The 14,323-nt window shown below is 40.0% G+C and overlaps 1 protein-coding gene across 8 annotated transcripts in view; it reads right to left on the reverse strand.

The window, feature by feature from the left end:
* The window catches only part of ARMC9 (armadillo repeat containing 9), a 67,586-nt gene that overhangs the window by 7,778 nt on the left and 45,485 nt on the right, over positions 1 to 14,323 (reverse strand). For 5 of the 8 annotated variants that reach the window (XM_056358708.1, XM_056358706.1, XM_056358707.1 and 2 more), the window contains 4 exons: positions 10,193 to 10,294; positions 9,323 to 9,438; positions 5,076 to 5,200; positions 1,485 to 1,617 (listed from right to left, as the gene is read on the reverse strand). In XM_056358708.1, coding sequence (XP_056214683.1) covers positions 1,485 to 1,617; positions 5,076 to 5,200; positions 9,323 to 9,438; positions 10,193 to 10,294 — 476 coding nt within the window. Of the gene's footprint in view, positions 1 to 1,484; positions 1,618 to 5,075; positions 5,201 to 9,318; positions 9,439 to 10,192; positions 10,295 to 14,323 lie in introns of those variants that run through there. The other 3 variants (XM_056358711.1, XM_056358710.1, XM_056358705.1) reach the window with 2 other exon arrangements.

The raw sequence follows: 14,323 nt of genomic DNA on the forward strand, positions 1-14,323 counted from the left end.
CTAAGGAAGCACGCAATGAAAAGACAGTATCTTCTTCTGCAGGATACTGCACCTGTGCCTTCAGTTAGAGATCCATCTACTACTGAGATTTAGACATACATTTATGAAGAAAAAGTAAAGATTACTTGGGACATGTCTTTTTAATAATAGCTTATGACTGCAGAGAAGCAAAGCCTCTCACCAAGGTGGGGGGCAAGATGCTTCCAATATGGCTTGCTTTTTGCAAGCCAGAGCCTGAAAAATAATCTGTCTCTGTCACAAAACAAGCAGTATTTGGCCACAAAATTCTCATAGTCTACTTGTATTTGTAGGATGGGTTTAGCTACTGTTAGGACAGGCAACAGAAATAAAAGCAGTAATGCTGGGATAGGGGTATGACTACCAAGCACTTCAGCTGCTAACCAGTGATAACTTGTTGACACTATAAAATTTCTGAGATGTCACCATGGAAACAGCACAACTGGGGAAAAAAACCTCCAACTCAAGGACTCAAAACCACACCAAACCTCCGAAACACACAGAGGCATCTGTAGGCCACCCTTAAGCAGACAGCCCAGTTTTCAGAAGCACTAGAGCTTTAACTGACAAATAACTAAGCACTTCTGAAAAATCAGATCCATAAGAAGTTGGTAAAACCCCTCCTTTAACACACCTCCACCCATTCTGTGTTTTACTTCTGGAATGTACTTGCTTTTAGAATTTCTCTACCCTCACTGTTTAAAACTTGGCCCAATCAAATTAGCTATAGGAAAAAGCTGTTAATGTCTGAAGGACACATGCGGGCCCTGAAAAACTTTGGTAAACCATGGTCCAATTGCTAATGAATTCCTAGTTCTCATCCAAGATATAACATCACAGTCCTACACATGACAAAGGCTTCACAGAAAGCTCAAGGTATGAACAGGAGAAGGAGCGCAAAATTCTTTCTTTTGACAGAAACTGTTTCAAGGAAGAGTTGAAAAACATTGCTGGGAGAACTCATCATATTGCCTCCCTTGTTATACCTGTCTAGCCAATAAGTCAGGGACTCTGGTCAGCAGTGCTAGCAACTCAGCATGTTTAAACACTCTGAATCCACTTAAATGCTTAATTTTTTTTTTCCTTCTGCAAGTTAATTCCTGCCCTGTTCCCACAGTCCTACCTATTTCTTTACTAGTAAACGATTTTTCATGGGCTAGAGTGATCTAAGGAAGCAATCAGGAAGTTTTATTTGCAGAAGACTGTTGTGTATACATGTGAAGTTCATTAATAATGTCTTGCTTGAGATTTCTCCCATTCTGGACCAGATGCTTAGAAAACTGAACAGCTGCCTCTGGCACAGCTAAGGGTATTTTGTTTGGCAAGTACCACCACAGCTGTCTCAGACCAGACTACATCATACATCAAATGACTTCACAGATTGTCTTTACAGCAGCATGGAATTAGCTGGTAAGTCCTCTCAGACTCCTCTTGCACTTTTAGATACTCTTCTGGATAAATCATACCTATGTGATTGCCCATTTACTTTGTCCTGGGTGAAGTCAGTAGATCGGGAAGACAAGATACTGTCACCAGCTGGGATGCTTCGGTCCCTTCTATGGCCTGATGAGAATACTTCAGATGACTTCATTTCAACTGCTATTTAAAAAAGAAGCACATTTCAGTGAGGAGTTGTCTCTACAGTTCTACTAGAAACACAGTGAAGTCACCAGTTCCTCCTGTATGAAGGAAACCTTGAGATAATAGCAGGCTACAGATCGTGGCAGAGTGCATTATGGTTTATCAGCTGAGCCAAGCCAACGGCAAGTATGCATACTTCCAGCCCTTTGCAGGCGGAAAGTAAAACATGGTTGGATTATTTTCAAAGCAGCTACACTCTGCATTTGCAATGGGCTAGGAGCATGCAGACCATCAGTCAACATATATGAACTATTGACCATTATCTCATTAAAAGCCACAGGAATACAAACACTTGCAGTTATCTGTACGTATCCATAATAACAGGCAACAACTGCTGTAAAAAAAAGTGTTCTACATTTCTGTCAGACTTCAGGCCTATTGCATTTGTTGAATATACCTCACTTTATGCCTTGCACTAATGGAGAAGGGATGGGCAGTCAGTTTGCTGAGACGCAAGGCTACCAAGATGTGCAAGTTCAGTAAGAGTTTAGCAAAAATTCCTAGCTCCATTCCTCCCGTGCTCAGGACAGGTTGCCATTCTGATTTGCTCTCACATGCTGATATGGATGCAGGTCAGGTCATTTTCAGACAAGCGTTTGGCTGCCCAGCCTATGTTCTGTCTGACATTCAGCGTAAGTGTAGTAAGATGATCAGGGTTCACCTTTAGTCCACAAGTTTTCTGCTCACAGGAGACAAACAGGAAAAGAGAGCCAGAAATATTGATTCTTCACCAAAGTGATAAAAAGGGAGAATGGACCCAGGCAAAAATCAGACTGACTCAAGAACAGCTGAATATATCCAGGCATGGAGAATATTAAGAACTGGTTTCATTTTTAGAAAACAAGACAGGATCAAGGTTTCTTGAGGCTAAACTTAAGTTCCCTTGAGACATGATCTCGATGATGCTAACTGTTCACATAAAGCTTTTATTCTAATAATTTTTTCGCTTTTGGTCTCTTGCTATTCATTTCATGACTTGACTGCATGAAATTCTGAATCCCAAAGTATTCACGTGATGCTGAAAAACACATATTCTGAAGTGAGTAGGTTTCTGGTACTGCATAATGACCATCAGACCAAGATCAGAAGTCAATAAACTGTGTATTTCCTTCACAGCAAAGATGTTTGGCAGGGCATGATAAGAGTCTCTGGAAGCAGTACAATTATTTTTACACCTTTCTGTTACATACTGTTCCCTGCCTTATCTTAGAAGGTACTCAAAGAGAAAGGGCTTATTTTCCACTGTCTTAAATTAAAGATTGTCCAATTTAAAAATTACAAAACCCACTACCTTTTGGAAAACTGAGGATGTCCAAAGACCCAGACCAATTATCATTACACAGAATGGAAGTTCTGTTACTGACATGAACAACCCGGGGATCCAGCAGTGCAGTCTTTCTTTTCTTCTCTCCTACTCCTCCTTTCTAAATCCCAAAAGGTAAGAAAGACAAGCATGTATTTTACTGGCTACTTGCAAAAACCTGAAACAAACCTCTGGCAATCCTTCAAGTAGCTCAGTGTTGGTTTATAGCCTGGATTAGTGCTAGGCAGAATTGTCTCTGCCACACGCAAAAATTATTTGTCTTATTACATGTATAATGCATATAAACTTGCAATATGCTGTATAGTCTGACCTCCAAGATTCCGAATACAAGAAAAGAGTTTAATCTAGCAGTCTCATTAGTACCTACCTCCACGTAATCTTGACTGCAAACAGCTAACAAACTGTTTTAGACAGAGGATACTAGCAAAGTTCTGACAATATGAAACATTAAAGCTGGCAGGAGTTTCTTCAGCGTGAAGGCTTCGTATCAAATACTCTCCATCAAAAATGAACATTTACTTTGTTGACTCATTCAAGCTCCCTGTTTAAACCTCCCCACAAATCTCTACAAACTGCCAGACAGCATCAGCAGCACAGAAAAAGTGACAGAGGTTGAGTTAATGAATTACACTGGCAAGATATTATCAAAATGTGGTTTAGAAGGTATGCTGGGCTCTTGGCAGCTGCATAAGGCCTTAGAAATTGCATCCAATTACACTATAAAACAGCAAATAGGAACACATTTGATACCTGCTTGGCTTAATTGCCTTTATGAAGCATGAGTACGTAAAACTCCATCTTTTTCTTCTTTATAGGAAACCTGTCAAGTCAGTATGCTTGTGATCCGTTTACAATCTCTGCTGTTCTGAGCTGCTGCCCCTGGGCAGCTAACCTCCCTGTGGAACGGGCTCAGCTGTACTCAAGGTGCTACTGTGCAAAGCGAGGCTTGAGGACAGCCCCTGTCACGCCTATACAACAGTGAGAACCCAAGTGCCCATCTTGAACAGGAGCTTCACCTGCTTCTATCATACAGCTTTCATTCAGCATGTTGTATTTACCAGCTCTAGGCATTACACAAGCAAATTCCTGTCTGCAAGACCTTGGTTACTTTTCTCAGAATCCTTTTCATTTCCTCTAGGAAATTTAAAAAAATAGAAGAGAGAGTAAAAAGTATGCTATTCCTTTACTGCTTCAAAGCATATTTTTCAGGAAAGTAAAGGCATTCTTTGTCTGAACTTATTAGTAATTCTGTACCGGATATGCTGCAAGATCCTTTATCTAAGACTGCAGAACATTTTGCCTTAAATCCCTAATTGGAAATGTTAATGAATCCTTGCAAGAAGGCTGAAACTCCCACATCCAAAGTTCCATGATCCTCTGGATATCAAAAGTTCAGATATAGAGTATGTCAGAAGCCTATAACCTTTTAAATTCCATCACATGTTTCTGAGCTCTCAGGTCCAGCTGAGTTCGCATTCATTTCAGTTTAAGTTATAAGGACAGAATGTTTAGCAGCAGCATCCACAATGTAGCTATACAGCACAGGGCTTCCCATCCTCCACAACCTTTTATGGTTTGAATGTAGTTGCAAATCTAAGCAGATAACTGCAGCTGCCTTCAACTTTAATACAGAGGTCTAGCCAACAGAGCCTGCAGGTGCCAGCAGACAGTGATTCATTTAGATCCAAACAAGGGTATATTTGATTAAATAAGGGGCTTTGCCTGTCGGGGAGTGCACTTGTCTCTGGGCTGCAGCTCCTTCCCTAGGCAGAGGACATCGTGGAGTGAAATACAGTATACTTTGCACATCGGAAGCCTTGGGTATGATCCTTGGTGCTTCCACAGGAAGCAAGATGGAGCGAGGCAAGTAAGACCCGTTGGTCTCAGCTGACCACACATTACCTTCTGTAGCCATTCATTCAGCTCAAGCCAAAATCCGACTGCGTGTCTCAAGGTCTATAAATGGAGAGCCAGTTCCAAGGCTACATTTAAAAAAGAAAACCTATCTACAACGCACAAGCCAGGCCCCAGACGCCTGCCCCAGTCAAGAAAGACAGCAAAAGTTATCAACAGCATTCACAAAGCATCTTACATGAAGGGGAAATGCAGACGTCAGAGATGCTGGACCTGCTCCCACCACAAACGGAAGGATGATCATCCAGCAGAGACTGCAGCTTCTCATCCCTATCATGACAAGAACTGGTATCGTTTTCTGGCCTGGAGAAGAAAGGAGAATGCAGGGTGATGAATCTTTGCAGTATAAAAAGTTGTATGACAGTAAATTCTAATTTCTTCTAATTACCTGAAATGATACAGAAGAAATTGAAATTATTTTATATTTCATATTGCAAACTAGTGCTAATGACATAATTTAAATGCATGACTGTAGCTCCCCCAAACCAGCTGATGTTAGACATATTTGAAATTAACACTTTTTCCTACTGCAATAAAGGAGCCAAGGAAAGGAAACCGTAACTCCTTGCAGTCTGAAAACCCAAAATACCAGCGGGACACTTAAAGAAAAAGACCATAGCATTGGGCCTGAGAGGTCTTCAATACTTAGCTTTTTCAAGGATTTAAGATTTGCTCCTGAATATTACAAGAATTTCACTTGACAGAGCAATATGCATGCAGACTTAAAGCAAAGTAGATCAGTAGAACCTGTTGGTTTCCCAAGTGAGGTGGATCAATGAGAAACTGGAGTAGCTGAAGGGCAGAACAGGGACAAGATGGCTTAGTAATAAGCAATAAAACACAGCAGAAGCAAGAGAAGTGTGAAAAGCTTGCGAAAAGAAGTTGGCAGACACAGAAAATTTCCCTGCCCAATATCAAGTTGAAGTAACCAGACTACATTTCTAGTTAGAAAGGATGCAAGTCCAAGGAGGCAGTTTATGATTTTACAACTAAATCAGTTTCTAAGGAAACAGCTAGCAGAATATTAAGTAGTTCAGTTCCCCTTGAGTGATCTCAGCCAGTGACTATTTAAAGAGGAAGGGAAAAAAAGGCAGCTTTCCAGTATTTCCTGGCTCCCTCAGCTCCATACAGCAAGAGCTTGTCCATACAGGGATCCCATGACAATTCATCTGAAGTAACTAGAGCCTTGTCTGCACTGGGAAGTCATAGAAAAATTAGCATGGAATAGCTGCTACATGTGCAGTGGCTATTCTGCATTAATTTTCTGTGTGAATACTTCTATTCAGCACTAGAAATCCCCCCTCCTCCCTTTTTGGAGGTATCAACCAACAACTCAAAGAGATACGTTGTAGTATCTCCATCAACCGCTTCCGCTTTCACAATGTTTTTTAAACGGACTGCGTTACATCGAGTCTCACATGAAGAGCTTCAAACAAGTTATATTCACTTCAATTCTGAATGCAAGTATTTACACAATTTTTTAATGTAGTTTAACTCCCTGCTGAATCCAAAACTTCAGATAATTCAGATCAACTATCCTGGTTGTCCCTGGGTAGATAAGCTGCATACAAGCAAAAAATTGACATTTTTCACGCCATTTGATCTGATACACTTAAATTATTTTAAATATGAAATACAGTTAGATATTGTTTTCAAACTAAGGCAGTTAAGATTTGGTCACGTTTATTGCCTTGCTTTTGCAAGGCTTCCTAAAGGAGTATTTTCTCATTTTAGTAAATTAATTTGTACTAAAATTGGAACAACTCAAAAGCTATCAAAAGCTTGTCCTTTCCTGTTGTAAAATCTAGTAGTTTTCTTGCACACAAATTGGTTAGATGTAAAGCACAAAATTCTAATTCAGGGTGGTATCTCATGCTCCCTGCTAAAACATGGGAGCACCAAACACTCATATTTCTACCATATGGCCAGAGCAGGAGGGAAATTCATTTCACATTTTCACCATGTTAGATTTCTGCTGTTTACATTTTTCCTCCCTAGTATGCACAATGAGGCAACCTGTAAAGACTGCTTTACACCATTAAACTAACACTTCTCACACCCAAAGCTACCAGAACCAGTACAGTAGAAAAGGGATCTTAATATGCACCCAGCAGTGACCTGAAGCTGTCTTGAAGGAGTAAGAGCTACACAGCTGTTGATAAGGAGATTCAGTTTTGACAAAATACATAACTAGCGTCACTCTGGTATCCCAAGATACTGTTAAGTAAAAGTACTGCCTGGGTAGATGGTGGTAGAGACACACACAATCACTCCTAGAGATTATTTCTGATGCTTAAACTGCAGTGCTCTACATGGCACCAGGAAATAAAAGACACTCCCCAAGGTTTGCCAACGTTCTTCTGACTTTCCTAGGAAAGTCACTTTGTTTTCACAAGCTTGTTTTTCACACAAAGTAGGAATGTAATGCTTAGACACTCCTAATGGTAACTAAAATTTACTCCTGAAAAAACCCTTTGTAAATTACCCTAACTGATTCCACAGAATCAGTCCAGGTCTCCTAGCTCACCATGGGCAAGACATTGCAGGGGAAGTGGGACCCTGAACTCAGTAACACTGACCCCACAGTAAAGTGGCACTTTACTGTGTATATTAGCTGTGTATTAGCCAGTTTAGATTTTTAAGGCCTGCAGTTCTTTTGCAGGACTGCAGGAAAATGATTAGATAGTCACTATGCTAATAATAGGAGTTTGTATTATTTCCTGTTTTCTTCTTATACACAAACACACACGTACACATTTAACGTACAGGGAGAGGGCTTGCAAAAGCTATGGCCATGATGCTGCTGCATGAGCTGACCACTGTGAGAAAGGACACAAAGTAAAAACTCCAAATCTGCATTCAGGCTATACCAGGTAGAAGTAGGTGTCATGCTCAAACACACGACATTGTTTCCAGGCTAGTCCTCAGAAGAAGAATCAAGACTATTCAAGCCAAATTCTGCCCTGGGATAGCCAAAGGTTCTTTTTCTGCTTTGGAACTGTGCACTTCATTCATCTTGCTTTTTTAAAAAAGAAATGCCTTCCTGGGTTTTTTCCATGCCCAGATCTGGTATGTTACACTTGTCCATTCTAAGGCCCTGGTAACATAATCAATTTAATCCCCTATGAATGGCACAGCTGCCAAAAAGATGTATTTGGATGACTCAGGAGGGTTCCCAGTCAGATCACCTGCTTGTATGCATGCTAATGCCAGCAGAAGACAGGGAAGGAGGGGGGGGGAATAAGCAAACATGGGCAAGATAAAGCTGTGACCACTCCCTATCCTAAACTGTAGGCTTTGATTAGATTCAACTACACCTGTGTAACTACAGCCTAAATCAGTCCTCACTGTTTTCTGTATGGATCTTCCACACTAAAATAAGGAAGAAAAGTATTTGAAGAAATAGAAATTATGAACATGAAAGTAAAGAGTGGCAGGGAGGATAACACAGGACAGTCTTCAAGACTTACACGTTCTTCTAAGAACCACCTCTACGTCCTACTTTCATTACACTGTTGTACTTGAAGTTACCCACACATTTTAATGTACTTGGCTATACCAATTCTGTGACTTTTGAGTACTACTATCTATACTTTGTTAAAGTGACTTGTAGACTCTCAGCTTAAGTATCTGCAGAAATGAAAACATTAAATCCTCATGATAAACTGCTGCCTGTATTGTAGCTACCTGGATTTGGTCAAATCCAAAACTGTATGCAACTGCAAGTAAAAAATCATTTAAATCTGAGATCTCATTGGGATTTTGCTTCCTCAGTCATGACAGTGAAAAGAAGTCCCGTTTCAGATATTAAAATATTAAGATACACTTGTTCTAACAGGAGGCAGAGCATATTCAAGGAGCTCTGTAGCGTAAGATTTCTTTATTCCATTTACAATGCAGCCTTCTACCTCTGATCCCAACCATGCCAAAAGCAAGGTGTCACAGACCCTCCTGCTAGAAAATATCTTTCTTCCAAAGCAGGAAATCCAACATAACAAATTGTTGTCTTTCCCATTTTCTTTTTAATCTGTCCTCTTATGGGTGGGCAGCAAATCTCCCCAGAGCAATATACTTTTTTGCTTATAAAGTGGAAGATCCCCAGCATTTTAGACACTCCATGCAACTCAGCAATAGAACATATTATGAGGAGATGAAAGGACTACAAACACGCAGGATATAACGCAAATCTAAATCAAACCGATCAGTAAATGTTTACTCGGCAATTCCAGGTATGTGATGTCAGCCAATAGACCTTTCCCCACCTACAATATTCTCCTTTCTTTAGAGATGATCTTTAAGGAATTACAATGGCAATGTGCTCTTAGGGTAGGGAAGGTTTATTTATGAGTCACTGTTGGTGGTTTTTTGTTGCTTTTTTAAAGGAGCTTAAAAAAATAAAATATAGTCTCATTTGTTTGGACTTACATCAGGTACACAGTTCTGTGATAACCTGGCGTCACAGGTCTCTGGAGAGGCTCATCTATACTCTGATGGACACCACAAAACAGCTTCTTCTTGGTTTTTGGAGTATGAGTCATTATCTGATACACAAGAAATAAATGGGGGCGGGGAGGGGAAGAAAGAATGCAGTGGAAAGACAGGTAACTGGAGCCACAGAGAAAATTCTATAGAATATTGCATCAGAAACTAAAGTGCGTTCTGGTGTAACTAGATAAAATTCCCTGGAGTCACTGTAGGCTGTTCCATGACATCTTATGTCAGGTCATGCTTCCAGCATCAGCACCGGTAGACCTATGGACTCCAGGATCCAGAAGGCATTTATCTTGAATTAGTCACAGCACACTAAACGGCATTCATGCAAATTTTACGCTTTTTTACCTGATGGGGTTTTGTTGCTAGAGGTAAGATATACAGTACTTGATCTGGCATAACACCTGCAGGAGCAGTTAACTTTTCAACTTCCCCCCCCCCCCCCCCCCCCCCAATAAGTTCAGACCAGCAGAGTGTTCCAGTATTAACTTGCTCAGCACTTTGCTTTGTGTGCCCACAGGCACTAACATAGCACTAGAACCCTAAGGCTACCTTTAGCTTATTATTAAGCCACAGCCTGACCACCATCTAGGACAGGGTAGCTACCTTTCTCAAGCTTATTTTATTTCCTCTGAACAGCAGCTAATAAAATAGACTGTGAAAGAGTCACAGCATTTTGTGGGTAGAACCCAGCTCTTCAAGCAACAAACTGAAGAAAAGATTTTAGAAAGTAATTAGCTACTGAAGTTAGACACTTAATCCAGCAAATCAATTTATTTCAAGATCCTAATGAGTGGTACTCACTCCCAAGTATTCAGTTGTTAGCAGCTTCTCTCCTGCAAGCTCTCCCAGTTGAGGCTGCAAAACCTCACCTCTATTCAGATCAGCCTCCATGATGTCATGGTCCTGCAACAGCAACATGCAAGTTATTTGAGCCCAGGCTCCAAAAAGTTTTAATTTCAAATTTAGTTCTTTTCAGCAGTCACTTGGATGACACACACTGTCCATATAAGTGACTGTCAGTACTGCACACATAAATGGTAATGTACAAGCATTTTCCTCCAAAAATGCAGACATCTGAAGACAAATTCAACTAACCTTTTGATATAACCAGAAACTAAAGAATCCTGAGGAAAAAACCCAACAACCCACCCCTTTTTTCCACAAATGCTACACCAAAAAAATACAGCATGCATTTCAAAAGTTGTTCTTTAAATTTCCAATCCCAAATAAGTATTTCTTGTTTGACCTAATAAAAGTTCAGGAAAAATCTCAGTCATTAGTATCTCTGTAGAACATGGCACGCTAGTCTGGAGAGATGCAATGCTCCATCCTTAACAAGCAGCTGGTATGAAGTTTGGAGTTTTAATTTTTGCAGATCTGTCCAAGTCAATCTAGTCATACAGTACAGACTGAAAAAGACCAACCTGATGGCATTTCTCAGCCTCACTGGAGGTTGAGAAAAAAGGCTACCCCTGCCTTAAAGAAAAAAAACCAATTAAAACTTATGGTAAGTAAATTCTTAAAAAAAAAAAAAAAAAAAAAAAAAAGGGCACAAGAAAGTTAACATTCAAGCAAAGATGATGGTAAGAAACTTGTTACAAAACCTGCCTGGATCTTATTACGTTTCAGTATCATCTGACACTAATAAAAGCATAAATTTAAGTTAGATTATAACAACCAGCGGTAAAAATAAAGTAAGCACATCTTAATACAGTTCATAGTCTTTCCTGAACATAATGGTAGCATTCCATGAGACCGAAAATGCCCATACGCATATTCAGCACTTCGGGGTATGTCCCTCTATCTTGACAAAAACACTGAAGTGATTTATTGCTGTTTATTCCCCAGCAGGGACCTCCTCCTAACATTTTATTATTCATTTCCAAGAAACAGAGGCATGATTTTTAATCACTCAAGACAAAAATCCTTATTGCTGGGCATTCAAAAGCCCTCCTCAGGCAGTGGTTCCTGAACGGTGAGACCATGGGTGTCTGACAGTAGCTGGTTTTAGAGCAGTGTGAAGTGGTAGCAGCAGCTACTCGGGTTTGCAAGGAAGCTTTAAAGCTGACAATATGGGGCTGGTACAAAATTCTTGGAACCAGTACTTTAGGATACAAATATCTTACAAGACGGCAACAATCCTCTGTTGACTTTATTCCACAAAAACCAAATGTAATCAACTTCTCAAGTGAAAAGTACCAAGAAATCACTCTCCTGTGCCTGTTTCTTGTATGAGTGATTCATCTTTCATAGAAGTTCTACAGCTTCTACAGATGTACAAGCCAGGAAATTTTAAAATTTGAGGGACGCCTCCAGCAAACCAAAAGTAGTAATTCAAAAACAAGATTGTATTTTTGTTTGTCTCTTCTGTGCTGCATAAGATACCCTAAATATGACCCACCCCAGATGAAGAAAATATGCTTTGCTTTTGAAACAGGTTGTGACATAAATGAATCATTCCAGTAAGGTATATTGTAACAGCAATGCGGACAGCCTGGCATAAACTCAATTAAAAACAACAGCCACGAAACTTTGATGAGCCCTGGAGCACAAAGAAAATAAAAACCATTTCCACTTTAGTGAGATTTAGACTCAAATAGTTTTAAATATCCAAAGTAAGAAATACTTTCTACCACAAAGATTAGCTGATAATATGGACGCTTGGACAGTACTCTACAAAAACAGCATGAGGAAAAAAAAACAACAATGGAAGTGTGTACAGGGAAGGTATTTCCTACAATGGAAATGGTTGACTGATTCCAGTCTTTGTCTTGTGCAAATAACAAGGCTACCATCGCTCAGACCAAGTAGGTGTTGGCTTCCCCAGAGCTCTACAGGCTTGCCTTTTTTCAAGTTCAACGACCCTGTACCAAATAGCTTTAAAAAACCCCAATTTTTTGTTTTGATGTAGTTATTCTCATTGCTCATCACCTCCTCATTCACAGGTGTCAAGCAGAGATAAAAAGTACGGACACAAAGGGCTCAGTTCAGTAGCCCACAGTACCATCCAATGCTACTTTGAAATATCCCGCCTGGTGTTCCACTGTGGCTCTGAAAGGGTGCAAGCCTCCCACAGGTCCCAAGTCACATCTGACAGCCTTGTGCCAGTGCTTCTGATGCTGTAGTTAAACTTAAGAGACATTAGATGCTTCTGTGTGAAATCTAACTGAAGCAGCTACAGCAATACTACCAATAAGCCACAGTGTTCTAAGGTTTAGAGGAAAACTTTTCCATAATGTATTTGTTCACATATGGGGATTTAATAAAAGCCCTAGTTTTTCTGTAAGTGCTTTGAAGATACCAAATTGTTAATCCTCTTCCTCCTCCTAAAGATGCATTCTCTAGATGCCTAGCCATAGGAGATAAGGCTGTGTAGGATCTCAGGACGATATTCAATTTGCCTTTCTCTCCAAAGCAAGGTAAGTTACAATCAACTCCTAACTACCTGGGAAGCTGGGTAGGTGTGAAAAATAACCCAGATAATGGAAAACACACAGATAAACACTAGTAGGCTAAGCAACAATCACCTATATCAAAGCAAAAACCCCACACTCCAAATGCCACAATATACTGTACTTTGAAAAAAAAAAATATTTGCAGATATGCTTTATAAATAGTCTGGTGGATATATATTTTTTAATATGGTACATTAATGCAGCATCAAGAGCTAACAGTTTTCTTCAAGGATGCTTTACAGAAGACTGCCTGCTCTGTCTCTCTTACATGTTACAGTCAGAACATCACCCTGATCTTTCATCCAGCCCTCTGCATGCATGATGTATTTAACTTCTCACAGATCGCCTTGCTTTCCCCAGGTTCCACCTCTTCCATTATTCTGGCTGACACGTTTTGCTGGACAGAGGATGCCAGCTTATCGTTTCTGGGAAGTACCTCTCCCTGCCAACCTCGCTCTCCGACATTATTTAACATACCAGGTAACTGAGCCTGAACGAGTTCCTCCTCTGCCTCCTTGTACAGAAAAAGAGCTTTGACAGATGTACTGTCACTCCATCACTGAAATAACACAACTGGTGCCCTGTTCACCTGTTACTCTAAGGCTGCAGCAGACATTGGCAGCTAAGTCCTTTAATGTAATGGCTTGAAGTCCTGCAATTAGGTCTGTGATTAAGCTGTCTTTGTTTTGATGTACTCTCTAGCTGAAGTGTATTTTCACACTGCAGTTTACTGATTTTATTCCAGGTGCTGAGTGGCAGGGCATCAGAGGGCGTCTGATAAATCGTCACCATACAGTTATCTAACATAGCTCCAATTTGTAACTAAACTTTTGAATTAGAGTGACGATATCATGTATTTACTTTTATAAGCAGCTTTTAAAGATGGTCCAAGTCAAATAAAAAGCAGATGTAAAGATCAAATACTGAAGATAAATTAAGTTAGTATTTAACAGAACAGTCAAGAGAATATTAAGCACCAGAAAATATGCACTGTAACTGTGGCTGTCAACACACCCCAGATGGCTAACATAAAGGTGGATAAGTACTGCAGAAGCCAGGGCATCCTGAACTCTACACTAGTCAATTAAAAGCTCAGGTACACCTGAAAGTCCATTTATTTCTGAACAACAGTATGCACACAGACATTTTTATTCAGTTTATATGCTCCACTGTCACACATTACAAAACTTCTGAGTGTATGATGCCCTTAGAAGTCTCAGAACTACCCTCCAGCAGGCTCAACTACATCTTGGCAGTGGTGTTTAGGAGAAAGTCATTACCATAAGATCTGCTCAAAGCCAAGAGAGAATTCAACAACTCTAAATTAAATGCAGATAAAAGCAAAAAAACATGAAAGGTAATAGTAACAGCATGGGAACCTTTGCACACAAACTTTTCGAAACAGTAAAAGCTGAGGCAAAACCTGCAAACTAAGTCTGTATAAGAGTAATTTTGTTGTTTCTTAAGTTGTGCAGGT

This window comes from Falco biarmicus, chromosome 13, assembly GCF_023638135.1.
Source record: "Falco biarmicus isolate bFalBia1 chromosome 13, bFalBia1.pri, whole genome shotgun sequence".
NCBI lineage: Eukaryota > Metazoa > Chordata > Aves > Falconiformes > Falconidae > Falco > Falco biarmicus.